Source organism: Callithrix jacchus, chromosome 7 (assembly GCF_049354715.1).
Source record: "Callithrix jacchus isolate 240 chromosome 7, calJac240_pri, whole genome shotgun sequence".
NCBI classification, from domain to species: Eukaryota; Metazoa; Chordata; class Mammalia; order Primates; family Cebidae; genus Callithrix; species Callithrix jacchus.
In genome coordinates this window covers 63,579,490-63,601,902 of record NC_133508.1, presented here as the reverse complement: position 1 = coordinate 63,601,902, position 22,413 = coordinate 63,579,490, and the positions used below count along the sequence as shown (strand labels likewise).

Below are 22,413 nucleotides of genomic sequence, written 5' to 3'. Positions count from 1 at the left end.
ACTGTGGGTTTCACCAGTACCTTTTTTGGCCTTTCCAATAACCTTGGAGAATGGACATTATTCTTCCAGAGAGGAAACCTGGAGCTCACAGTGAGGTCAAGGAACTTAGGGGACACGCAGTTAGTAACCATGGCTCTGGATCTCCCTGGGGCAAACACAGAATCCCCTATTTAGGTGTCAGAGCCCAGTTAAGTTCAAAGGATCCTACTTGGCTGCTCCTCACACACAGGCTTATCTACCACTCCTCTTTTAGCAGAGACCAGGGCAGGCCCACCAGCCCATTCTTAATTAACAAGCTGGAAGTTGTTAAGGATCCCCCCCACTCCAGGCCCCATTTGACCTGCTGTCCCCACAGCCCTTCTTATTGTTCCCACAGGCACCCTTTGGCAAGTACCTACTAGACAAACTGTACTTGTCCAGTTCCCTAAGAAAAACACAGGATGGTCTCTCGGGGCTGTGAACACAGGGTCCAATTCTAACTCCAAGGACCCTGTGTTCATAGTTACACTCTGCTGTCTCATCCAGGTCAAGGCCAACATTAGATTGAAATGACCACAGGACAGGACAGGAGTCCAGAGTGGGAGAGTGACACCATAGACCCTCTACTCTAGCCTCAGCCCTAGATCACCATTTTCCAAACCTTGCCTTCTAAACCACTATTTCCGTTCCCAGGAAAAAAAAAAAAGGTTTATTAAGTTTGGAAAAAAGACAAAGCTATGTACTACATAGCCTCTCTGAAATCCTTAACAAGCTATTGTGAAATTTTTTTTTTTTCTGAGACTATTTTTCTATTGCCCAGGCTGGAGTACAGTGGCCGAGATCATTGAACTCCCGGGTTCAAGTGATTTGCCTGCCTCAGCCTCCCAAGTAGCTGTAATTACAGATGTGCACCACCACACCTAGCTAATTTTTTGCAGAGACGGACTTTCCCCACGTTGGCCAGGCTGGTTTTGAACTCCTGACATCAAGTGATCCACCTACCTTGGCTTCCCAAAGTGCTAGGATTACAGGCATGAGCTACTGTGCTCAGCTATTCTGTAATTCTCTAAGAGACATCTGTGTTCCAGAAATTTAGGGGCCAGGGAACTAAGCACTCATAGCAAGTCAACCTAGACATTCTTGCTGTAACTTCTGTGGCCCAAGCACTCTGACCTCCACCCTCTAGAGGTCAGCTCTGTGGGCTGGATCTGAGCAGAGGGGAGTGCCTCTACAGCTCTGGTACTGCCCTGGGAGCTGGCTCTGAGAAGGCCTAGAATCTGCAGAGGTCCAGGTTAGAGACACAAACAGTGGGGCCTCACTGGACTTTACTCTGTCCTCCTAGCAAGATCCCTGTACCACACACACAGATCTGAGGCCTGGGCCATTCCCCTGGTACTCCTCCCGAGCCAGGCAGTGTCACCTAGGCCCTTGCTGCTCTTCTGCCTGGGACACAATAGTCTCTAGCTTGAAGAACACTTGAGGGCTAGAGGGCAGGCACACTGCAGTGGGAAGTGAGAATTGGATCAGCAAGTCCAGTGGTCTTAAAACTGCTGGGTCATGTGCTCCTTTGAGAATGTGACATGTGTTCTAGTCTCTAGCCAGAAAAACTCAACCTTTGCTCAGAATCATACAGAGACTAAAAGCCTTGTTTTAATCTTCCCTTTAAGAAACTGAGGACCACAGAGAGGCAAGGACTTGCTCTAGGTCACATGGCAGAATCTAGGCTAGAAGGCAAACTCCCAGTTCCCAGCAGCAGCCATAAAGGGCCTGTGCCCCAGAGAAAGGCCAGAGGCAAGAGAGGACACAGAAGGAGCTGGGCAAATTGCTTTAATGTGTAACAGTAGGCCAACTGGGGAGGACAGGACCCCAAGCCCCAGCCTTTCTCCTGATACCCTGGGACCTGTGTGCCTGGGCCAGTCCCATGCCTGCCCGAAGCCCCAAGGCTCACAAGTCCCAGAGGAGTGGGAAAGAAAGTTGGGTGACTGCAGCTCAGCCCCAAGAGTTCAGGGAGGAAAAAATAGGGGCTAGTTGAATTTGGCCTTGGAAAAATCCATTTCCGGATGCTGATCCATGAACCTGGAGAAAGGGAAGCAGGAAGATGATGAAACAGCTCATCCTTCTCTTCTAAAACTGTCCCTTCTCCTAGCACCCCCGTGTCAAATCTAATCTCTTTAGACCTCAGCAACACCGAGCCAGGCTGGGCAGGAGCAACACCAGCCTATCTGAGGCCCATCTGAGCCCAGAGGCTGGAAGCTGAAGTGCCAACACTGGCATCATTTTCCTGTAGGTGGCAATGACTGGCTGTTACCCCTTCCCTCCTATCATGAGCTGGCCTTGCCCTCAGGATAACCTCAGAAAGTGACTAGAGTAGGCAAGCCAATACCATAAACTCGGCTGGAAAGCTCCTAAGGTGGCTCAATGATGCATTCAGTGCTGTCTAAGCCCCCAAGGCACAAACCCTCCCACAACCCCATCTCTGAATTGCTCACTTCTTCAGAATCTCCTGTTTCTTCTGTTCGTCTGAGGTTGGCAGCCCCATGGACTTCTGTCTCTGGTCATACATCATCTTTTCCACCATGCTGCGGGTCTCACTGTCCAGGTCTGACAACTGGGGGCAGGCAATGACAGGGATGGATAAAGCTCTGGAAACACCTAAGGCCCTCACCTTCCTGCTGAAGCTCCCCCAACCAGCCAGGACTCACCTTGGAATTCTCAGGGTTAATCTTCTTGGTGTTGATCTCAGGGTCACTGGTCACCAAGCGGCTCCACCATTCCATCTTATTGATCTGTGAAGAGAACCAGGGGGTGGGAGGTGGCCTGCTCTGTGCACAGGAATCACCCCTTAACCCTTTGACAACCAAACTCTCTCCCATCCACATCCTGCACCTGAGACCCATGCAGGCCTGTGCTAGGTCCAGAGGTACAAATGAGCAAGACTGTGCCCTCCCTGCAGCTGGGGGAGGCACAGAGGCAAACAGTTACAAATCAGTGTGATAAGGGGAAGAAAGGAGAAAGGGAGATATTCATCCAGGGTGGAGGGAGAAAAGTTTGAAAATGACACTTGGGCTGAGCCTTAAGACAGACAGCAGTATACCAGATTTAAAATGAGAAGAAAAAACAATTTTTTTTTTTTTTAGATGGAGTCAAGTTGGAGTACAGGGGAACAATCTCGGCTCACTGCAACCTCTGCTCCTGGGTTCAAGCAATTCTCCTGCCTCAGCCTTCCAAGTAGCTGGGATTACAGGTGCCCACCACCACTGGCTAATTTTTTGTATTTTTAGTAGAGATGGAGTTTCACCATGTTGACCAGGCTGGTCTCTAATCCTAACCTTGTATTCTGCCCAACTTGGCCTCCCAAAGTGCTGGGATTACAGGTGTGAGCCACCGTGCCCGGCCAGAAAAAATTTTTAAGCACAGAAGTGCCTGGTGCAATGATCCTACCCATAGTCCCAACACTTTGGGACAGAAAGATCCCTTGAGCCCAGGAGTTTCAGACCAGCCTGGGCAACATAATGAGACCCTGTCACTACAAAAAAACATTTAGAAATTAGCCAGGTAGGGTGGCACTTAGAGTTACTCAGGAAACTAAGGTGGAAGGGTCGTTTGAGCCCAGGAGGTCAAGGCTCTAGTGAGCCGTGATTGTGCCACTGCATTCCAGCCTGGGTGAGAGAACAAGACCCTGTCTCAAAAAATAAAAAATAAATTTAAAAGGCAGGGAAAGACATTCCAGTTGGAAGGAAAAGCAAGTGCAGGGGCATGGAGGGGTGAGTGAGGGCAGCCAGTACCAGTCAGGCAGGCTAGGACAGGGCCTTATGTGCCCCAGGAAGTTCTTAGACTCTTGGCCCTTTTCAGAGACCACCTTTATTTACTGCTGTCTGTGTCCCATCTCTCTGCAAAGGCAGTGAGGTTGAGAATGTAGACTTCCTGAGGGCACTGATTTTCCTACGTTTTGTTCACTGTTCTCTCTCCAGCACTTAGAACAAGAACAGTATCAAGTAAAAAAGCAGCAGCTGGGCCGGGTGCGGTGGCTCAAGCCTATAATCCCAGCACTTAGGGAGACCAAGGCGGGTGGATCACAAGGTCAGGAGTTCCAGACCAGCCTGGCCAAGATGGTGAAACCCCATCTCTACTAAAAATACAAAAATTAGCCAAGCACAGTGGTGGGCACCTGTAATCCCAGCTACTCAGGAGGCTGAGATGGGAGACTTGCTTGAACCTGGGAGGTGGAGGTTGCAGTGAGCTGAGATCATGCCACTGCACTCTAGCGCAGGTGACAGAGCAAGACTGTCTCAAAATAAAATAAAAATAAAAAGCAGTCTTAGAATCTAAGTCTGTTTCGATCCTGACTCCACCCCTTCCCAGAGGTACAAGCTTTTGGGTAAATCAGTGATTTCTTTTCCTAACTCAAGCCTGTAATCAGCACTTTGGGAGGCTGAGGTGGGAAGATCACTTGAGGCCAAGAGTTCAGGACCAGTCTGGGAAATATAAGGAGACCACCCCCCACCCCAATCCCTACAAAAAAAAAATATAACAAAAATTAGCCAAGCATTGTGGTGTGTGCACCTGTAGTCTTAGCTACTCAGGAGGACAAGGCGGGAGAATTGCTTGGGCCCAAGAGTTCAAGGCTGCAGTGAGCTAAGAAGGTGATACTGTACTCCAGCATGGGCAACAGAGTGAGACTTGTCTTTAAGGAAAAAAAAAAAAAAAAAAAAAATAGGGACAGACCTACTTCAAAGAGTGTTGTCATGGGAATTAAGTAAGATAATTCCAGAATGCCTCCAGCATGGCTCCAGAGTAAAATAAGCACACATCCTCCCTTCTTCCAAAAGAAGGGAGGCCAAAAGAGCTGGGCCTCACATACCTTCTCCAGGTGCACAGTCACCACCTTGCCATCCTCAATGAGCCATGAGCTCTCCTCCACCTTCACTTCGTTGTAGAGCTCCCCACTGATGATCGCTGGCTGCCCCTTGAGCCCCACCTGGAGGTGCCGCCGCTGGATATCCACCACGACGTCCTTCCCTTTCAGCCGGAAGTTCACACGGAAAGGGACTGCCAGCTGCATAGGGCAGAGGCAGTCAGGAGGGGCCACCAAGTGCTGCCAGCACCCCAGGCTGGCTCCCTAAGCTTTACCTCTGGTCCCTGACACTCACGTCCAGTTCCGACAGGGTCTGGGTCCAACGGTAATTGGGCAGGTCTGCCCCATTGCCTAGATTGGGCTTCAGTTTTCCTTTGTCCTTCTCGTCTTCCTCCTCATTATCTTCCTCAGTCTCCTGCTTACAATCAGGGACACTTAGCTACTTACCTGACAGACATGAACAGATACAGAATGAACCCACCTCACTGGGCCAAGCCCAGAGCTAGCACTGGGCATACAGCCACAAAACAAAAAAGACCTGGTCCCTGCCCACTCCACAGAGAGGCAGATCCCCAAGCATTGGTCCACTGGGAACCAGGTAAAACTTAGTTCTGATCTCTGCCTGAGAGGAGCTCAGACTATTATACCATGTGACAAAGGATATGGCTGGGCCCACAGAACCCAGGCAACCTCAGATGGGACCTGTAACAGGCACTGCCCTCTCTGGCTCTTGGGTTTTCCTGCCATAAATGGGTTAAGGTCAAGGGGTTTTTTTTGTTTTTTTTTTTTTAACCTGGATCCTTTGTTTCAATGTCTCTGAGTGTAATCTTAAAGTATGGGGAAGATTCCCAAAGCCAGGAGGGGAGGGGATAGGATAAGGAAGGGTATTCCAGAGAAGGTAGTAGACAGGAGATTCTCTGGAAGTTCCAAACTCCTGTCTCATCCCAAGTGCCTCCAGTCCATCTCACCTGCTTCCCTGGGGAGTCAAGGCTGCCGTTCTTGAGCTGGGCCTCATAAGTCTCTGCATCCTTTTTCTGGGGCAAAGAACACAGCAGTTGGCAACAGGACCTCACTGCTCAGTGCCAGTGGGGATCTGAGGAATGGAGGAGGGAAGCCCACCCTTCACCTGGTCAATCTCTAGCTGCAGCCTCTCTGCCTCTTCATCAGTTAGCTCCTTGATCTGGGGCCCTGAGGTCTCTGACTTGGCTTCTTTGGCCAGCCTGGCCGCCCGCTCCGCCTTCTCCTGCCGCTCAGCCTCCTGCCGGGCTCTCTTCTCCCGCCGGGCCTTCTGTGCCAGCTGATTGTGGTGGCTGAAAGTCTGAGTGATAAGCTGGAGAGGGAGGAAAGACCATGAGGCATCAGAGCAGGGGACAGTGTCCCATAGCCTGGAGTCCAGCCCCTCTTCTACCTGCTGGGTGCAAGGGCAAAGTACTACACTCAGAACATCAGTTTCCTCATCTGCAAAATGAGGAAAATACATCTATCTCATAGAGCTGAAATGAGAATACATGCAAACCACCTGTCTCAATAAACTGGCTGTTTTTAAAAGTGCACGCTTGGCTGGGTGCAGTGGCTCACGCCTGTAATCCCAGCACTTTAGGAGGCCAAGGCAGGCAGACTGCCTGAGGTCAGGAATCTGAGACCAGTCTGGCCAACACGGTGAAACCCTGTCTCTGCTAAAAATACAAAAAAATTAGCTGAGCGTGCTCCTGTGATCCCAGCTACTTGGGAGGCTGAGGTAGAACTGCCTGAACCAGGGAGGTGGAGGTTGCAGTAAGCCAAGATCGCACAGCTGCACTTGAGCCTGGATGACAGAGGGAGATTCTGTCTCAAAAAAACAAAATAAAAAAGTGATGCTGTTACAAGCAAAAACTCAAGCCTCAGTCCCTCAGAAGCCTTTCCTGAGTTCTCAGGCCCACAGTGACCTGCTCCTCTGACTGATCACTCTTACTCTTAGTGCATCCAAGACCACAGTCCAGTTACGCAAGACTTGACGCCACACCCAGGAAGGCCACGTTAGCAGAAAGCCAGGGAGCTTTCTTGAGAGAAGAGCCTGGTCCCCCTCTCTCCAGCCAGCAAGCTGTCAACTTCAAATCCTTTTTCTCCACTATACTTTCTCAGGATGTTTCCACGCCATGATGTGCTAGCCAGCCTCCCTGCCACCCAAGGGCTAACTAACCCCCCATACCATGGCCAACTGTCATTATTTGGTTCCTGGCCTTAGACAGTGAATGACTCTTAGCCTCGGTTTCCTTATCCGTCATGAGGATTGAGTATGACAGCACACATCAAGAGCCCAGTGCAAGGCCAGGCACAGTGGCTCACGCCTGTAATCCCAGCACTTTGGGAGGCCAAGACAGGCAGATCACCTGAGGTCAGGAGTTCGAGACCAGCCTGGCCAACATGGTGAAACCCTGTCTCTACTAAAAATATAAAAATTAACCAGGTGTGGTGACACACACTTGTAGTCCTAGCTACCTGGGAGGCTGAGGTTGAGAGAATCTCTTGAACCCAGGAGGCAGAGGTTGCAGTAAGCAGAGATTGCGCCACCAGCCTGGGCAACAGAGCAAAGACCCTGTATCAAAATAAATAAAAGCAATCTTGGCATGTGTTGTTTTTTGCCTAGAATGTCTTGTCCCCTCTGTCAGGTCATCTGGCAGACCAACTCAACCAGTCAAGTGTTGAAGTTTCACCTCTGGCCCAGGAACATACCCTTAGGAAAGTCAACTCAATGCCAACCCATACACAGTGTGCATGTGCACACACACGCACACACCCCTAGAGGCCTTGCAGAGCACTCACCATGTGATCAGTGGTCAATAAAACCTCTTTCAAGCATCTCGAAGGCAGAACTGCAGGGAAAGCTCTGCAGGGGCTCAAGGTCACAGAAGTCACCCATGGGCCCCCAGAGCTGGGGTTCTGCTATGCCCTGTGGATTCTCACCCATCTGACGCCAATTTCTACTGCTATTCCCAAACCCCCAGGCTTATGACACACTACAGTAGCTCCACACTCTACAAGGTTAAAGAACAACAAAAAGTGCCCCCTAAACCACGAGTTAAACTGGTAGGGGAGGCCATTCTGCTGTCAATAGAAATGACAGGTCATGAGATAATTGTGCCAGCAGAGGCTGTTCCACCGCAGGGCCTTGGTCCCAAGTCCCTCATCAGAGAGACCTTGAACTATAGCCATTTGCCAACCAGTGGCCAAAGGGAGGTGGGAGCAGGGCCCTCCCCTCTCCCAGCTCCACTGAATCATGTCACATCCCATTTGTACTGTTCTTTCCTAGCTCTTGGAGGTTAAGCAAGGGCAGAGCTAAACCACCAGGCAGAGTCAAGGCCAATCACAGCAGCCTCTGACCCCTCCTCCCATCAGCTTGACCCAGGCCCAGCCTCAGAGAGATAACCCCAGGGGTGTGGAAGCCTACCCAGAGGTTGTCACAGACTCAAGCTTCAGTCACTGGACACATCTTTGGGAACCACAGCCAACTAGGGTGGGGAGGGCTGGGCCTGCCCTAAAGCCACGCCTGTTGCTTTCTCCCAGAAGAGGCCCAGGACAGTACCCCAAACCATTCAACAGGCTTACATGAGCATAAGCTTTCCCTGAGCTAGGCTGGGAGATGAGGAAGTAGAATGGCTCCTACCAACCTGGGTAGGGCAGATCTTGAGGGATATTTAAGTTGAATTTGAAGGTGTGAGGTCCTGAACCTGACCACGCCAGGGGTGGAGTGGGAGAGGGGATCCACAACACATCTGAGGGGGATGACATACTCCAAAGAGTAAACAACAGGGGCTAATTTTGGCAGGGATTCTCACTGAGGGCCACCTGAGAAATTCTATTTCCCCCACCTACCCTATCCTTATCTGCTGGAACAATGGACCGATACCCTACCCCTTTGACCACTTCCTAGCTGCTCTGACACAGGAGCCCTAGGAAAATAGGGACTGAAAGGTAGTAGCTGTGGTGATGTCTAGAGGAAAGGGAAATGGGAGGGGAAGAGCAGGCAGGTCCTCATCTAAGGCATAGATCCAAAAGGTTCTTCGACTACTTGAAGTGCAACAGGGACCACCTGCTGTGATCCTCAGAGCCAACTGGGGACCTCCCCTGCCTCATCCATAAGCCAATGCCCTCAGCAACCTTCTTCTCTTCCTGTGGTTCCCAATTTAAGGAGTGGCATCACCAACCATCCAGTGCCCAAGGAGAAAGCAAAGAGTCATCTGTGAACATCATCTGGTACCAATCCTGCCAGACATACCATTCCATTATCCTCACCGCCTAAGGTCAAACTTGTCACTTACTGGGTCTGGACCTCTTGCAAAAATGTCAGCAGCCCCGATGTAGAATGGACCACAGCTCCCCATGGCCTGCAATGCAGAGCCTATGCCTCTCCCTGCACAGGTCCTTCTACCTGGCTTGCTCCTTGCTGAGCTTGATCTCCTGGGAGTTCTTCCTCAGCCCTCAAGATCAGACCCAAGTGTGCGGGTCACAGCCATGCCCTCTCCCAGGTGGATTTAAGCTTTTCCTCTGTAATTCTATTCCTATCACATGCTTCCCCAACCCTGGGCCTTTTTCCTTCTGTTTCCTGCACCTGGGAACACCCTTCTGCCAGTCCCCAATCCAAATCCTACTTTCTCTTTCAAGCCCATTCAGATGCCACATCTTCCCAAAACCTTTTGGGATTCTCAATAAATAAGTGCCCTCTTTCCTTCCCAAAAACTCCCATAGAACTTTTTTCCTATCTTTTTTTCCTTCCATGAGATGGGGGGGTCTCACTATGTTGCCCAAGCTGGCGTCAAACTCCTGGGCTCAAGTGATTCTCCCACCGAAGCCTCTGAAGTAGTTGGGACTACAGGCATGTGCCACCATGCCAGCCTTCTCAAATACTTTTCAGAAGGCAGAAGAATGTTATGAAATAGCTGTTATTAAAATCCTAATCCAGGCTGGGCACAGTGGCTCTCGCCTGTAATCCCAGCACTTTGGGAGGCCAAGGCAGGTGGATCACAAGGTCAGGAGATTGAGACCATCCTTGGCTAACATAGTGAATCTCCATCTCTATTAAAAATACCAAAAAAAAAAAAAAAAAAAAAAAAAAAAAAAAAAGGCCGGGCGTGGTGGTTCACGCCTATAATCCCAGCACTTTGGGAAACCGAGTCGGGTGGATCACGAGGTCAAGAGATTGAGACCATCCTGGCCAACATGGTGAAACCCCATCTCTACTAAAAATACAAAAATTAGCTGGGCATGGTGGTGTGCACTTGTAGTCCCAGCTACTTGGGAGGCTGAGGCAGGAGAATTGCTTGAACCTAGGAGGCGGAGGTTGTGGTGAGCTGAGATCTCACCATTGCACTCCAGCCTGGGTAACAAGTGCGAAACTCCACCTCAAAAAAAAAGAGCTGGGCGTGGTGGCACGCGCCTACAGTCACAGCTACTCCAGAGGCTGAGGTAGGAAAATCGCTCAAATCCAGGATGTAGAGGTTGCAGTGAGCCAAGACCGCGGCACTGCACTCCAACCTCAGCAACAGAGCGAGATTCTGTCTAAAAAAAAAAACTGCTAATCCAGGTTGGGCATGGGGCTCCATCTGTAATCTCAGCAGTTTGGGAAGCAGAGGCAGACAGATCACTTGAGCCCAGGAGTTTGAAACCAGCCTGGGCAACATAGGAAGACCCCTGTCTCTACAAAAAATACAAAAATTAGCTGAGTATAATAGTACATGCCTGTAGTTCCAGCTACTTGGGAGACTGAGGTAGGGGGATTGCTTGAGGCTGGGAGGTCAAGACTGCAGTGAGCCATGATCACACATCACTGTACTCCACCCTGGGAGAAAGAGCAAGACTCTGTCTCAAAAAAAAAAAAAAAAACAAATTAAATAAATGAATACATGCTAGCTCACTGGGGAACTACATCTGTGCAAATATTTAAGTTTACTGGGCACAGTGGCTCATACCAGTAATTCCAGCACTTTGGAAGGCGGAGGTGGGCAGATTGCTTGAGCTCAAGAATTTAAGACTAGCCTGGGCAATCCAGCGAGACCCCGTTTGTACTAAAAATATGAAAAAACTAGCTGGGCATGGTCGAACATGCCTGCAGTCCCAGCTACTCAGTAGGATAAGGTGAGAGAATTGCTTGAGCCTGGGAGCTGGAGGTTGCTATGATCCAAAGATTACAGTGAGCCGAGATTGCGCCACTGCACTACAACCTGCATGACAGAGTGAGAACCTGTCTCAAAACAAAAACCCCTAAACAATGGGGTTTGGAATTTCTATGTTGGTGAATACATCAAGGTGTTGAGAGGGTGGCACACCCAGAGAGGGCATGGAGGTTCCACGCCCCAGCCCCATACCTAGCCCTACACAGCTGTTTGGCTGTTTCTGAGTTACGTCTTTTAAAATAAACCAGTAACAGTAAATAAGGCACTTAACTGAGTTCTGAATCATTCTAGCAAATTATTAAACCTGAAAAGGTGGTCATGGGAAGCCCCAGCTTACAGCTGGTTGGTCAGAACTACACGAGGGAACCTGGAAGTTATGTCTGGTATGTCAAGTGGGGGCAGCCTTATGGGACTGAGTCCTTAATCTATGCAGTCTGCAGTAATTCTGGGCAGTTAGTGTCAGAATTCAATTGAATTGTAGGACACTCAGTTGGTATCTAGAGAACTGGAGACTGGTTAAGTGGTAGAAAAAACCCACACATTTGGTGTCAGAACTGTCGTGAGTAAAAACCATTCTTAGGATGCAATACGCAAAATCCAGATTGTTGAAAACTTTGCCAGGACAAACAACATGTCTTCCAAAAATAAACTGCAGGCCGGGCTCAGTGGCTGACGCCTGTAATCCCTACACTTTGGGAGTCCGAGGTAGTTGGATCACGAGGTCAAGAGTTTAAGACCAGGCTGGTCAAGATGGTGTAACCCTGTCTCTACTAAAAATACCAAAAAAATTAGCCAGATGTGGTGGGCACCTGTGATCCCAGCTACTTAGGAGCAGAGAATTGCTTGACTGTGGAAGGCAGAGGCTGCAGTGTGCCGAGATCATGCTACTGCACTCCAGTCTGGGGAACAGAGCAAGACTCTGCCTCAAAAAAGAAAAAAAAGAGAGGTATCTTGTGATTTACTTTTTAAAATTCTTTAAATTTTTTTTGGTTTGTTTTTGTAGGCCAGGCATGGTGGCCCATGCCTGTAATCCCAGCATTTTGGGAGGCTGGGGCAGGTAGATCACCTGAGCTCAGGAGTTACGCTATTGGAGTTTGAGATTAGCCTGGCCAACATGGCAAAACCTGTCTACTAAAAATACAAAAATTAGGTGGGTGCAGTGGCATGTACCTGGAGTCCCAGCTACTCAGAAGGCTGAGGCAGGAGAATGGCTTGAACCCAGGAGGCGAAGACTGCAGTGAGCTGAGATCATGCGACTGCACTCTAGCCCAGACAACAAGAGTAAAACTCCATCTCAAAAAAAAAAACTTGGCCGGGCGCAGTGGCTCACGCCTATAATCCCAGCACTTTGGGTGGCGAGGCGGGTGGATCACGAGGTCAGAGATCGAGACCATTCTGGTCAACGAGGTGAAATCCCATCTCTTCTAACAATACAAAAATTAGGTGGGCGTGGTGGCACTTGCCTGTAATCCCAGCTACTCGGGAGGGTGAGGCAGGAGAATTGCTTGAAACCAGAACACGGAGGTTGCGGTGAGCTGAGATCGTGCCATTGCACTCCAGTCTGGGTAACAACAGCGAAACTCCGTCTCAAAAAAATTAAAAAGTCACAATTTTGGATATTTACTAATACAAAAATACGCCTTCAATTATATATAAGTGGCATGCAATATGGCAGTTCTACCACACCCATAAGGATTGGTTCCAGGACCACTCCCCAACACTATATCCCAGGTTAAGTCCCTTATATAAAATGGCATCTTAGGCCAGGCAAAGTGGCTCACACCTGTAATCCCAGCACTTTGAGAAGGTGAGGTGGCCAGATCATGAGATCAAGAGATCAAGACCATCCTAGCCAACATGGTAAAACCCTGTCTCTATTAAAAAATACAAAAATTATCTGTGTGGTGCCACACACCTGTGGTCCCAGCTACCTGGGAGGCTGAAGCAGTAGTATAGCTTGAACTCGTGAGGCGAAGGTTGCAGTGAGCCAAGATCAATGCACTACCCTCCAGCCTGGCAACAGAGTGAGACTCTGTTAAAATAAATATATAAATTTAAAATGGCATTTTATTTGCATATAACCTATGCATCCTCCTGTATATTTAATCATCTCTAGATTACTTAATATCTAATACAACGTAAGTGATATGTACGTAAATTAGATTATATTTTTTAAAATTTGTGGAGTTTTTTTTTTGGAGGGAGGCAGGGTCTTGCTATGTTGCCCAGGCTGATCTCAAACTCCCAGGCTTAAGCAATCCTCCCTCTCAGCAACCCAAGTAGCTAAGATTACAGGTGTACTCACAATGCTGGGCTTAATTCGTATTTTTTTATTACTGTATAGTAATTTAAATTTTTTTTTTTTTAACCCGAGACGGAGTCTTGCTCTGTTGCCCAGGCTGGAGTGCAATGGCATGATCTCGGCTCACTACAACCTCTGCTGCCTCTTGGGTTCAAGCAGTTCTCTGCCTCAGCCTCAAGTAGCTGGGATTATAGCCACCCACCACCACAACCAGCTAACTTTTGTATTTTTAGTAGAGACGGGGTTTCACCATCTTGGCCAGGCTGGTCTTGAACTCCTGAACTCATGGATCCACCGCACCTGGCCAAAAAAAAATTTTTTTTCAAATATTTTCCATCAGTGGTTTGTTAAACCCATGGATGCAGAGCCCATGGATACAAAGGATCAACTGTATTTGTCCTTTTGTGACCAGCTTATTTCATGTAACCTGAGGTCCTCAAAGGTACATCCATGTAGCAATGGACAGGATCTTTCCCTTTTAAGGCAGACTAGCATCCCAGAATATGTCTAAATCACATTCTGTTTATCCATTCACCTGCTGATGGAGCCTTTGGTTCCTTCCGCTTTTGGCTATTGTGAATAATGCTGCCGTGAACATGGGCATGGAAATAAATCCTCCTTTCAATCCTTCTTTGGGGTATATATCCATAAGCATGACTGCTAGGCCGTATGATAGTTTTGTTTTTTTTTTTTTATTAAAAAAATTTTTTTTTAAAGATGGGGTTTGTCTTGAACCAGGATGGCCAGGCTTGTCTTGAACTCCTCACCCCAGGTGATCCACCCACCTAGGCCTCCCAAAATGCTAGGATTACAGGCGTGCCTGGTGATAGTTCTATTTTTAATTTTTTAAGAAACTGCCATAATGTTTTCCATAACAAATGCACCATTTGACATTCTCACCAATAGTGTACAAGGGTTCCAGTTTCTCCCTATCTTTGTCAACATTTGTTATTTTGTTTTCCTTTTAACAGATGCCATCCTAACAGATGTGAGATAGTAGTACCTCATTGTGGGATTTGTTTCGTTTTTTTGGAAACAAAAGTCTTGCTCTGTCATCCAGCCTGGAGTGTAATGGTGCAATCACAGCTCACTGTAGCCTCAACCTCCTGGGATCAAGCAAACCTACCTCAGCCTCCCAAGTAGGTGAGACTAGAAGCATGTGCCATGAGGCCTGGCTAATTTTTATTTATGAGTTCCTAAATATGAAATTAACAATTAAATGTTGTTTGTCCTCTGCACTGCATATTTTCTCATAATCTAGTATTCTTCAATTGACTTAAATATGTCTCTTTTACCATTTACAAATTTTCAACATTTGAAGAGGCAAACAGAACAGCTACCTCTTCTTTTACAGCTTCCAGTTTTCTAATCTTCAAGTCTCCCCCACACAAGACTAGCTTCCTAGCTTTCCTTACAAGACTTTTCTGTAATTTATTTTTATAAAGTATGACAGATGGTAAATTTTATTTTTAAGCAAAACAAAATCCATGTAGCAGTAAGACTTACTAAATCATGCTTTGCCTAATGAACTGAATTACCACATTAGATATATTCAATCCTCATAAACGCTAGCCTTTATTTTAGGGTTCTCTATTCCATTTCACTAGTCCAATTTTCTCTTCTTCTATCAGTATCATATTGATTAGATCATTATGGCTGCACTCAGGTCTAAAAGTCCTACCCCCAAAAACTATAAAAACCAAAAGTGCTTTTGTATATAAGTTTGTGGCATGAGGTATTTATACCCGTCATTTCTTCCACTTGTATACTGTATATGTATATTGATAGATACATTTCCCTGCAGAAGTATTAATGTGTTTCGTTATAGGACACAGCTCCTGGCCCTGGGATTGGAGTATTTTATATAATGTACATTATATACACTGCATTGTCTTCCTGAAATCCAAATAATTTTAAACCCCAAAATACATGTGGCCCCAAGGGATTCTGAAGTGGACTGTGGACCTTTGTCTTTTTTTTTTTTTTTAAAAGACAGAGTCTCACTCTGTCGCCAGTTGCCAGGCTGGAGTGCAGTGGCACGATCTCAGCTCATTGCAACCTCCGCCTCCCGGGTTCAAGCAATTCTCCTGCCTCAGCCTCCCAAGTAGTTGGGACTACAGGCGCATGCCACCACGCCCAGCTAATTTTTGTATTTTTAGTAGAGATGGGGTTTCACCGTGTTGGCCAGGATGGTCTTGATCTCTTGAGCTCATAATCCACCCGCCTCGGCCTCCCAAAGTGCTGGGATTAAAGGCTTGAGCCACGGCGCCCAGCTTTTTTTTTTTTAAAGACAGAGTCTCACTCTGTTGCCAGGCTAGAGTGCAGTGGTATGATCTCAGCTCACCGCAACCTCCCGGGTTCAAGCGATTCTTCTGCCTCAGCCTCCCAAGTAGCTGGGATTACAATCGCATGCTGCCACACCTGGCTAATTTTTGTATTTTTAGCAAAGACAGGGTTTCACCATGTCGGCCAGGATGGTCTTGATCTCTTGACCTCATGATCTGCCCACCTCAGCCTCCCAAAGTGCTCCCAAAGGTGAGCCATTGTGCCTGGCTGACTTTTTTTAATCCTCCTAACAGCCTTGTGAGATAAGGATTACTCCCTCTTACAGTTAAGAAAAATTGGGTAGTCCCAGTACATTGGGAAGCTAAGGTGGGCAGACAGTGCTGCTGTGCTCCAACTGAGACAACAGAGCAAGACCCTGCCTCAAATACACACACAGAAGGGTTCACCTCTCTCCCTTCTTCCAGCTATTCATGCTTCATACCTGAAGCATCACTTCCTCAAAGTCTTCTCTGAGCCCCCATCCTAGGTTAGCTTTATGTTCCCATGGCTTCTGCCCCAACAACCACTACTTTTTCACTGCTTGGTTGGGTTTTTTTTTTGACTACACGGTGAGATCCATGAAAACAAAGAACATCTGTATTCACCTCTGCAATACCAAAGGGTTTGGTATAGGACCTAACACAATCCGAAGCATTAAGTGTTCAATAAATATTCATTGAAAAAATTAGGCTGGGCACGATAGCTCACGCCTGTAATCCCAGCACTTTGGGAGGCCGAGGCAGACAGATCACCTGAGGTCAGGAGCTGGAGACTAGCCTGACCAACATGGAACAATCCCATGTCTACTAAAAATACAAAATTAGCTGGGCGTGGTAGCGCATGCCTGTAATCCCAGCTACTCAGGAGACTGAGGCAGGCGAATCATTTGAATCCGGGAGGTGGAGGTTGTGACGAGCAGAGATCACGCCACTGCACTCCAGCCTGGGCAGTAAGAGTGAAACTCTGTCTCATACACACAAAAAATTAGACTACTGATATTGTAAGGTAGTCTGGCCAACAGAAAAACCAGAGGTGACAGTAACAACACAGAAAGAATACCTGAGCTTAGAAGGGGTCTATTTTCTCCCACTTTACAGATGGAAAGAACTAGAGAACTGGTGGGAACTCGACTAGGTGACATAGCTAGACCAAGAACATGGGACTCTTACCCTTAGGTAATGTGTCCATGACAGAGTGGCCTCAAACCTTCAGGACACATTAAAGAGTTTACCAACTTGTTAGAACCTTGAAGCCACAGAAAACAGTTGGCAAAATGTCTCCTTATTATGTCTCTTACTGATGTCTATTATAAAGATAATGGCACAGGGCGTGGTGGCACATGCCTGTAATCCCGGCTACTCAGATGGCTGAGGCAGAAGAATTGCTTGAACCCAAGAAGTAAACATTGCAATGAACCAAGATTGTATCACTGCACTCCAGCCTGGGTGACAAGAGCAAGACTCCGTCTCAAAAAAAAAAAAAAGATAACGGCTAAGTGAGGTACAGTCCTCTTGATATAACAATTTTCAAAAATGTAATTACAACTTTAAAGAAAAGAAGTTTCAGATCTCAGAATCAATACTATAAAATAAAAATCCTTGAACTCTGAGTCACAGGATCTGGAAAGACATGGCTTTGAATATTCCTAAATTTCTTTCTAAGCATCAGTTTCTAACATTTGCCCAGTCTCATCTCCCAGGTTAACTAGTTAAAACCTCCTCAGGCCAGGTGCAGTGACTCACACCTGTAATCCCAGCACTTTGGGAGGCCAAGGTGGGTGGATCACTTGAGGTCAGAGGTGAAACCTCTGGTGAAACCTGATCTCTACGAAAAATACAAAAATTAGCTTGGGTGTGGTGGCGTGTGCCTGTAATCCCAGCTACTTGGGAGGCTGAGGCACAAGAATTGCTTAAACCCAGGAGGCAGAGGTTGCAGCGAGCCGAGATCGTGCCACTGCACTCCAGCATGGGCAACAGAGCGAGACTCTGTCTCAAAAAAATAAATAGGCCAGGTGTGGTGGCTCAAATCTGTAACCCCAGCAGTTTGGGAGGCCAAGGTAGGCGGATCACAAGGTCGGGAGATTGAGACCATCCTGGCCAACATGGTGAAACCCCATCTCTACTAAAAATGCAAAAATTAGCTGGGCTTGGTGGCAGATTCCTGTAATCCCAGCTATTGGGGAGGCTGAGGCAGGAGAACTGCTGCCAGGAGGCAGAGGTTGCAGTGAGCCGAGATTGCACCACTGCACTCCAGCATGGTGAAAGAGTGAAACTCTGTCTCAAAAGAAATAAAATAAATAAATAAAATAAAAATAAAACCTCCTCATTGGAAAAGGAACTGAGAGGCACTGTGTCAGGGGCAGAAGGCAGGTTTACAACAGACTGGGTTCAACCCTGGTTCTCCCACAACTCAGTGCAAGACTTTGGACAAGGTACAAACTCTCTTGAGCCAATTTCCTCAACAGGAATAGTTAACACCTGCCCCTCTGGTAGAACTGCAAAAATCATGGGAAATAAGGTAGGTAGAGCACTGAGCAAGGAGTGGAGCTTGAGGAAAGGAAAGCTTGCTTCCCTTCCTCACATTTGGCATTTCACTTCTGCTGAATGTTACTATGCCAAAGGAAAGCCAGGTGAGCTTTTCTTCTGAAGACAAACCTGCCCAGAGGACAGCGGTTTCTAACACTTACCTTCTCCGCCATCCCCTCTTCTCCTCCAATGAAAAAGTCTGTTTTGCGTCGAAGGAAGCTGAAGAAGGTGTTCACAAGCTGAAAGAGGGGGAGAAGATCAAAGCTGTGGAGCTGCCATACTGGGAGCCCTTCGACTGTACATAAGTCAGCTTCTTTTGTCTAGGAGGGCATTGAGAACTTGACTATTTTTCCTCTGAGCCTCCCAACTGAGGAGACATCCTCTGCATAAGGTTATCTTAGTCACTTCTACCATGAAGCAGATTTCTCATATCCTGCATGGATGTGTGCACGTTTCACTTTCCTTGTGATGCTAGAAGCAGCCTAACTGTATGGAACACTCCTCTGCATACAGGGCATGAAAAGCCTGGGCCCAGCTTTCCTCTCCAGAAAGTAACAAGCCCATCAAGACACTGGCTAAAGCCAGGTGCAGTGGCTCATACCTGTAATCCCAGAACTTTGGAAGCTCAGGTGGGCGGATCACTTGAGGTCAGGAGTTCAAGACCAGCCTGGCCAACATGGTGAAACCCTGTCTCTACTAAAAGCATAAAAATTAGCCAGGTACAGTGGTGGGTACCTGTAATCCCAACTATTCAGTGGCTGAGGCAGGAGAATCGCCTGAACCCAGGAGGCAGAGGTTGCAGTGAGTGGAGATTGTGCCACTGCACTCCAGCCTGGATGACAGAGTGAGACTTTGTCTTGCCGGGGTGGGGGGGGGGAGGCCAGGTGTGGTGGCTCACACCTGTAATTCTAGCATTTTGGGAGACTGAGGTGAATGGGTGGATCACGAGGTCAGGAGTTCAAGACCAGCCTGGCCTAGATGATGAAACTCCATCTCTACTAAAAACTACAAAAATTAGCTGGGGGCAGTGACAGGCACCTATAGTCCCAGCTATTTGGGAGGCTGATGTAGGAGAATTGCTTAAATCTAGGCGGCAGAGGTTCCAGTGAGCCGAGATGGCGCCATGCACTCCAGCCTAGGTGACAGAGTGAGACTCCATCTCGAAAGAAAAAAAAAAACTGCCGGGTGCGGTGGCTCAAGCCTGTAATCCCAGCACTTTGGGAAGCCGAGACGGGTGGATCACGAGGTCGAGAGATCGAGACCATCCTGGTCAACATGGTGAAACCCTGTCTCTACTAAAAATACAAAAAATTAGCTGGGCAAAGTGGTGCGTGCCTGTAATCCCAGCTACTCTGGAGGCTGAGGCAGGAGAATTGCCTGCACCCAGGAGGCGGAGGTTGCAGTGAGCCGAGATCATGCCATTGCACTCCAGCCTGGGTAACAAGAGCGAAACTCCATCTCAAAAAAAAAAAAAAAAAGACACTGGGTAAGTTACCAGGTCAAAGCAAGAGGGAGGGGAGCGAATGAAGTCAATTCAAAGGAGGATGAGATGGACTAACTCTGGCTGGGGTACAAGTGTAGCCAAGTGGTTAAAGACATGGCTTTGAGTATCAGACTGAAATATATTAGTTTTTGACTTTGCAGAAGTTTCTTAACTCTGTAGAACAGGAGTAAGATATAGGACCTATTTCTAGGGACCTGGTGAGGATCATGAGATGATGGAGGTGAGGCCTTTAGCAATGTATGGCACAGAGCAAGAGATCCACTGGCAGAGGGTCACCTTACAAATAGGAACCATAAACCATGGCTTAGCCTATCCAGCATTGCAGGGCACCAGATATGGCTATGGGTATATGCTCAATAAAATTCTTGCTGAATGAAACAACCTAGTCGTGACCTAAGGTCAGCACACACAAACCCTTTATTTGCCCAAGAGTGGGTCTAAATCTGATGCTAGAACCTATCTCAATGGTTTCAATACTTGCTTCTAGACACTTTTTCAATTTGCTCAAAAATGAACTCACTTCCTAATCCAGTTTTGTATCAACAATTTAGGGGAATGGAGACAGGAAGGCTTTTCACACTTGCAAACTAGAAACACTCTCCCCACCACAAAGGGCTCAGAAGTCCTCGGTCACCACAGACACCTAGATCAAAGAATAGGAATGGAAAGTTCAATGGAAACCTATCCCCAGTGAGACACAATCAGCCATGGACTTCAGGAAGCACACTGACCTGTCTAGGCCAGGACCATAGGTATTGCATGATCTGGGCAAATCCCTGTCACTTCTCTGGCTCTGAAAATGAGAGTTCTGATCCTGACAAACGGGAGTTTCCCTCTTCGTTGCCCAGGCTAGAGTGCAACCATGCAATCTCAGCTCACTGGAATCTCCGCCACCCGGGTTCAAGTGATTCTCCTGCCTCAGCCTCCTAAGTAGCTGGGATTACATGCATGCATCACCACGCCTGGCTAATTTTGTATTTTTAGTAGAGCGGGGGTTTCTCCATGTTGGTCAGGCTGGTCTCAAACTCCGGACATCTGGTGATTTGCCTGCCTCGACCTCCCAAAGTGCTAGGTATACAGGCGTAAGCCACTGCTCCTGGCCAACTTTGTACCTGTTCCGAAAAAATAATCCTAACAGTTGGCTCTTATTATTTATACACCATGTGTTACTGTGTCTGTCACTGGGCTTTGAAAAGCTCTTTGTAAGCTCTATCAGGACGAGGGCAGGTTTTATGCATCCCCGGTCGCATTGAGTGTGGGACACACATCAATCACAAAACAAATACCTGTTGAATGAAAAAGTCTTATTACTGAGAACTCACTGTTCTTCACTACTCTCGGGGAACTGGCATTCGCAGCTATCTCATAGACAAAGAAACTGAGGCTTGGAGAGATGTAAAGGTTCCAAGTTGGTAGGTGGTGGAAACTAATTGTGAACACAGGCCTCCTATTCTCCCATTCAAGGCCTAACAAGACCACGCGCTAACATCACCCCGCACACATTCGTCAACTCGCCCCAAGCCTTGGTGGATGCAAATCACGATATTTGGGATGGTTCTTACTAAGCGATGCTCCTGGGAAGCCTTCATCAAAGGGGAAAAGGGGTTGGGGGCATATGTGAGACTAAAGGGGGATCCTACGCTTAGGGACGCGGGAATTGCTAAGATAGGAACTATTGAGGGGCGCCGGGGGCCCGGGACTGATGCGAACCCGGTGAGACCTGCCGGCGGGCAGCCGAGCCGTAAGCTGGGCGCAGTGAGAATGTGGGGGAATCCTAGAAGCCCGCGAGGCCCAGGGGTGGGTCTCCGCCCTCGAAGGCAGAGAAGGGCGGAAGGAGCATGGCCAGGGCCGCCGGGTGGGCCGACGCCGCGCGGGACGTTACCTCCTGCACGCCTCCCTCGTGCTGCTGAGCCATAGCCAGCAACATGCCGTCGAACCGCTCCTCCTCCTGCTCTCCGCCCATTGCGCCGGCTCCGATCCACTTCCCGAGCTCTGCACTCTAGTCCCGCGCTCTACCCGCACCTTCGCGTCGCGTTGGGCCCAACAGCTCCAGTCGTCCGCCTTCCGCAGCGGAGCCGGAAACACGCACGCGCGCGGCCGCCCAGGCCCGCCTCCTCGCCCTCTCTTCCCGCCTTCCTCCCGGCCCACGGCCATTGACCGTGCGGCAAGCAGCCCGCTTCACCAGCCATTGGTCGACTTTCTGATCCAATCAACTAGCGCGTCCACGAAATGGTGGGCGGAGCCGTGGGCCAGAGAGTTTGGCATGAGTTGCTATGGTCACCCGATGCTGTAGAGACTTCTAGAAAGCTCTGGACTCAAATCTGGCAGGGTTGGAAGTTAAAAAGGGACGAGTTTGGCTTCTCTCCGTTGCTAATGGCCTCCCAGCTTGTGGAACAGTGAAGCTGAAAGTTGCCTTAGTCATCTCTTCCAATCCTAGAAGGGACTTACCCAGGACTTACTCCTCCTCATCGACCTCATTACATACTTGACCAGGGCCAGCTTCATGAGCTTACAAATTGCAGTCGCACAGGGCCCAGGCTTAGAGAGGCTCCACGCTTGGTTTAATGTTTTTCTGTTGTAGCTTTGAAATTCTTAATAATTTTGGAATAAGGAGGCCCACGTTTTCATTTTGCACTGGGCCCAGGAAATTATGACAGGTGCTGAAATTGACCTTAACTTCTGTTAATGCAGGGACAGGACCCAGCCATCCAAGCTAATCCGTCCACTTGTGCAATGAATGTCATCATCTTAGTCTTCTCAGGAACTCTAGCCCT

General features: G+C 48.2%; 1 protein-coding gene across 1 annotated transcript; it reads right to left on the bottom strand.

Annotated features, from left to right (window-relative positions):
- Positions 1-1,789: 1,789 nt before the first annotated feature.
- Positions 1,790-21,705, bottom strand: NUDC (nuclear distribution C, dynein complex regulator). The gene is made up of 9 exons (XM_002750477.4): positions 21,522-21,705; positions 18,297-18,374; positions 5,961-6,164; positions 5,803-5,868; positions 5,130-5,249; positions 4,841-5,035; positions 2,682-2,765; positions 2,469-2,587; positions 1,790-2,055 (listed from the first exon to the last, which is right to left on the bottom strand). The coding sequence occupies exons 1-9, from the start codon at positions 21,600-21,602 to the stop codon at positions 2,004-2,006; spliced, it is 999 nt and encodes a 332-aa protein (XP_002750523.1). The 5' UTR covers positions 21,603-21,705; the 3' UTR covers positions 1,790-2,003.
- Positions 21,706-22,413: the final 708 nt, after the last annotated feature.

Excerpts from the sequence above, each read along its gene's own strand:
- NUDC (XM_002750477.4), bottom strand. The coding sequence starts at position 21,602 with ATGGGCGGAGAGCAGGAGGAGGAGCGGTTCGACGGCATGTTGCTGGCT. Across the intron at positions 5,869-5,960 it reads TGCAGCTAGAGATTGACCAG|AAAAAGGATGCAGAGACTTA; the intron begins GTGAAGGGTGGG and ends TCTTTGCCCCAG. Across the intron at positions 2,766-4,840 it reads TGACTGTGCACCTGGAGAAG|ATCAATAAGATGGAATGGTG; the intron begins GTATGTGAGGCC and ends TTCTCTTCACAG.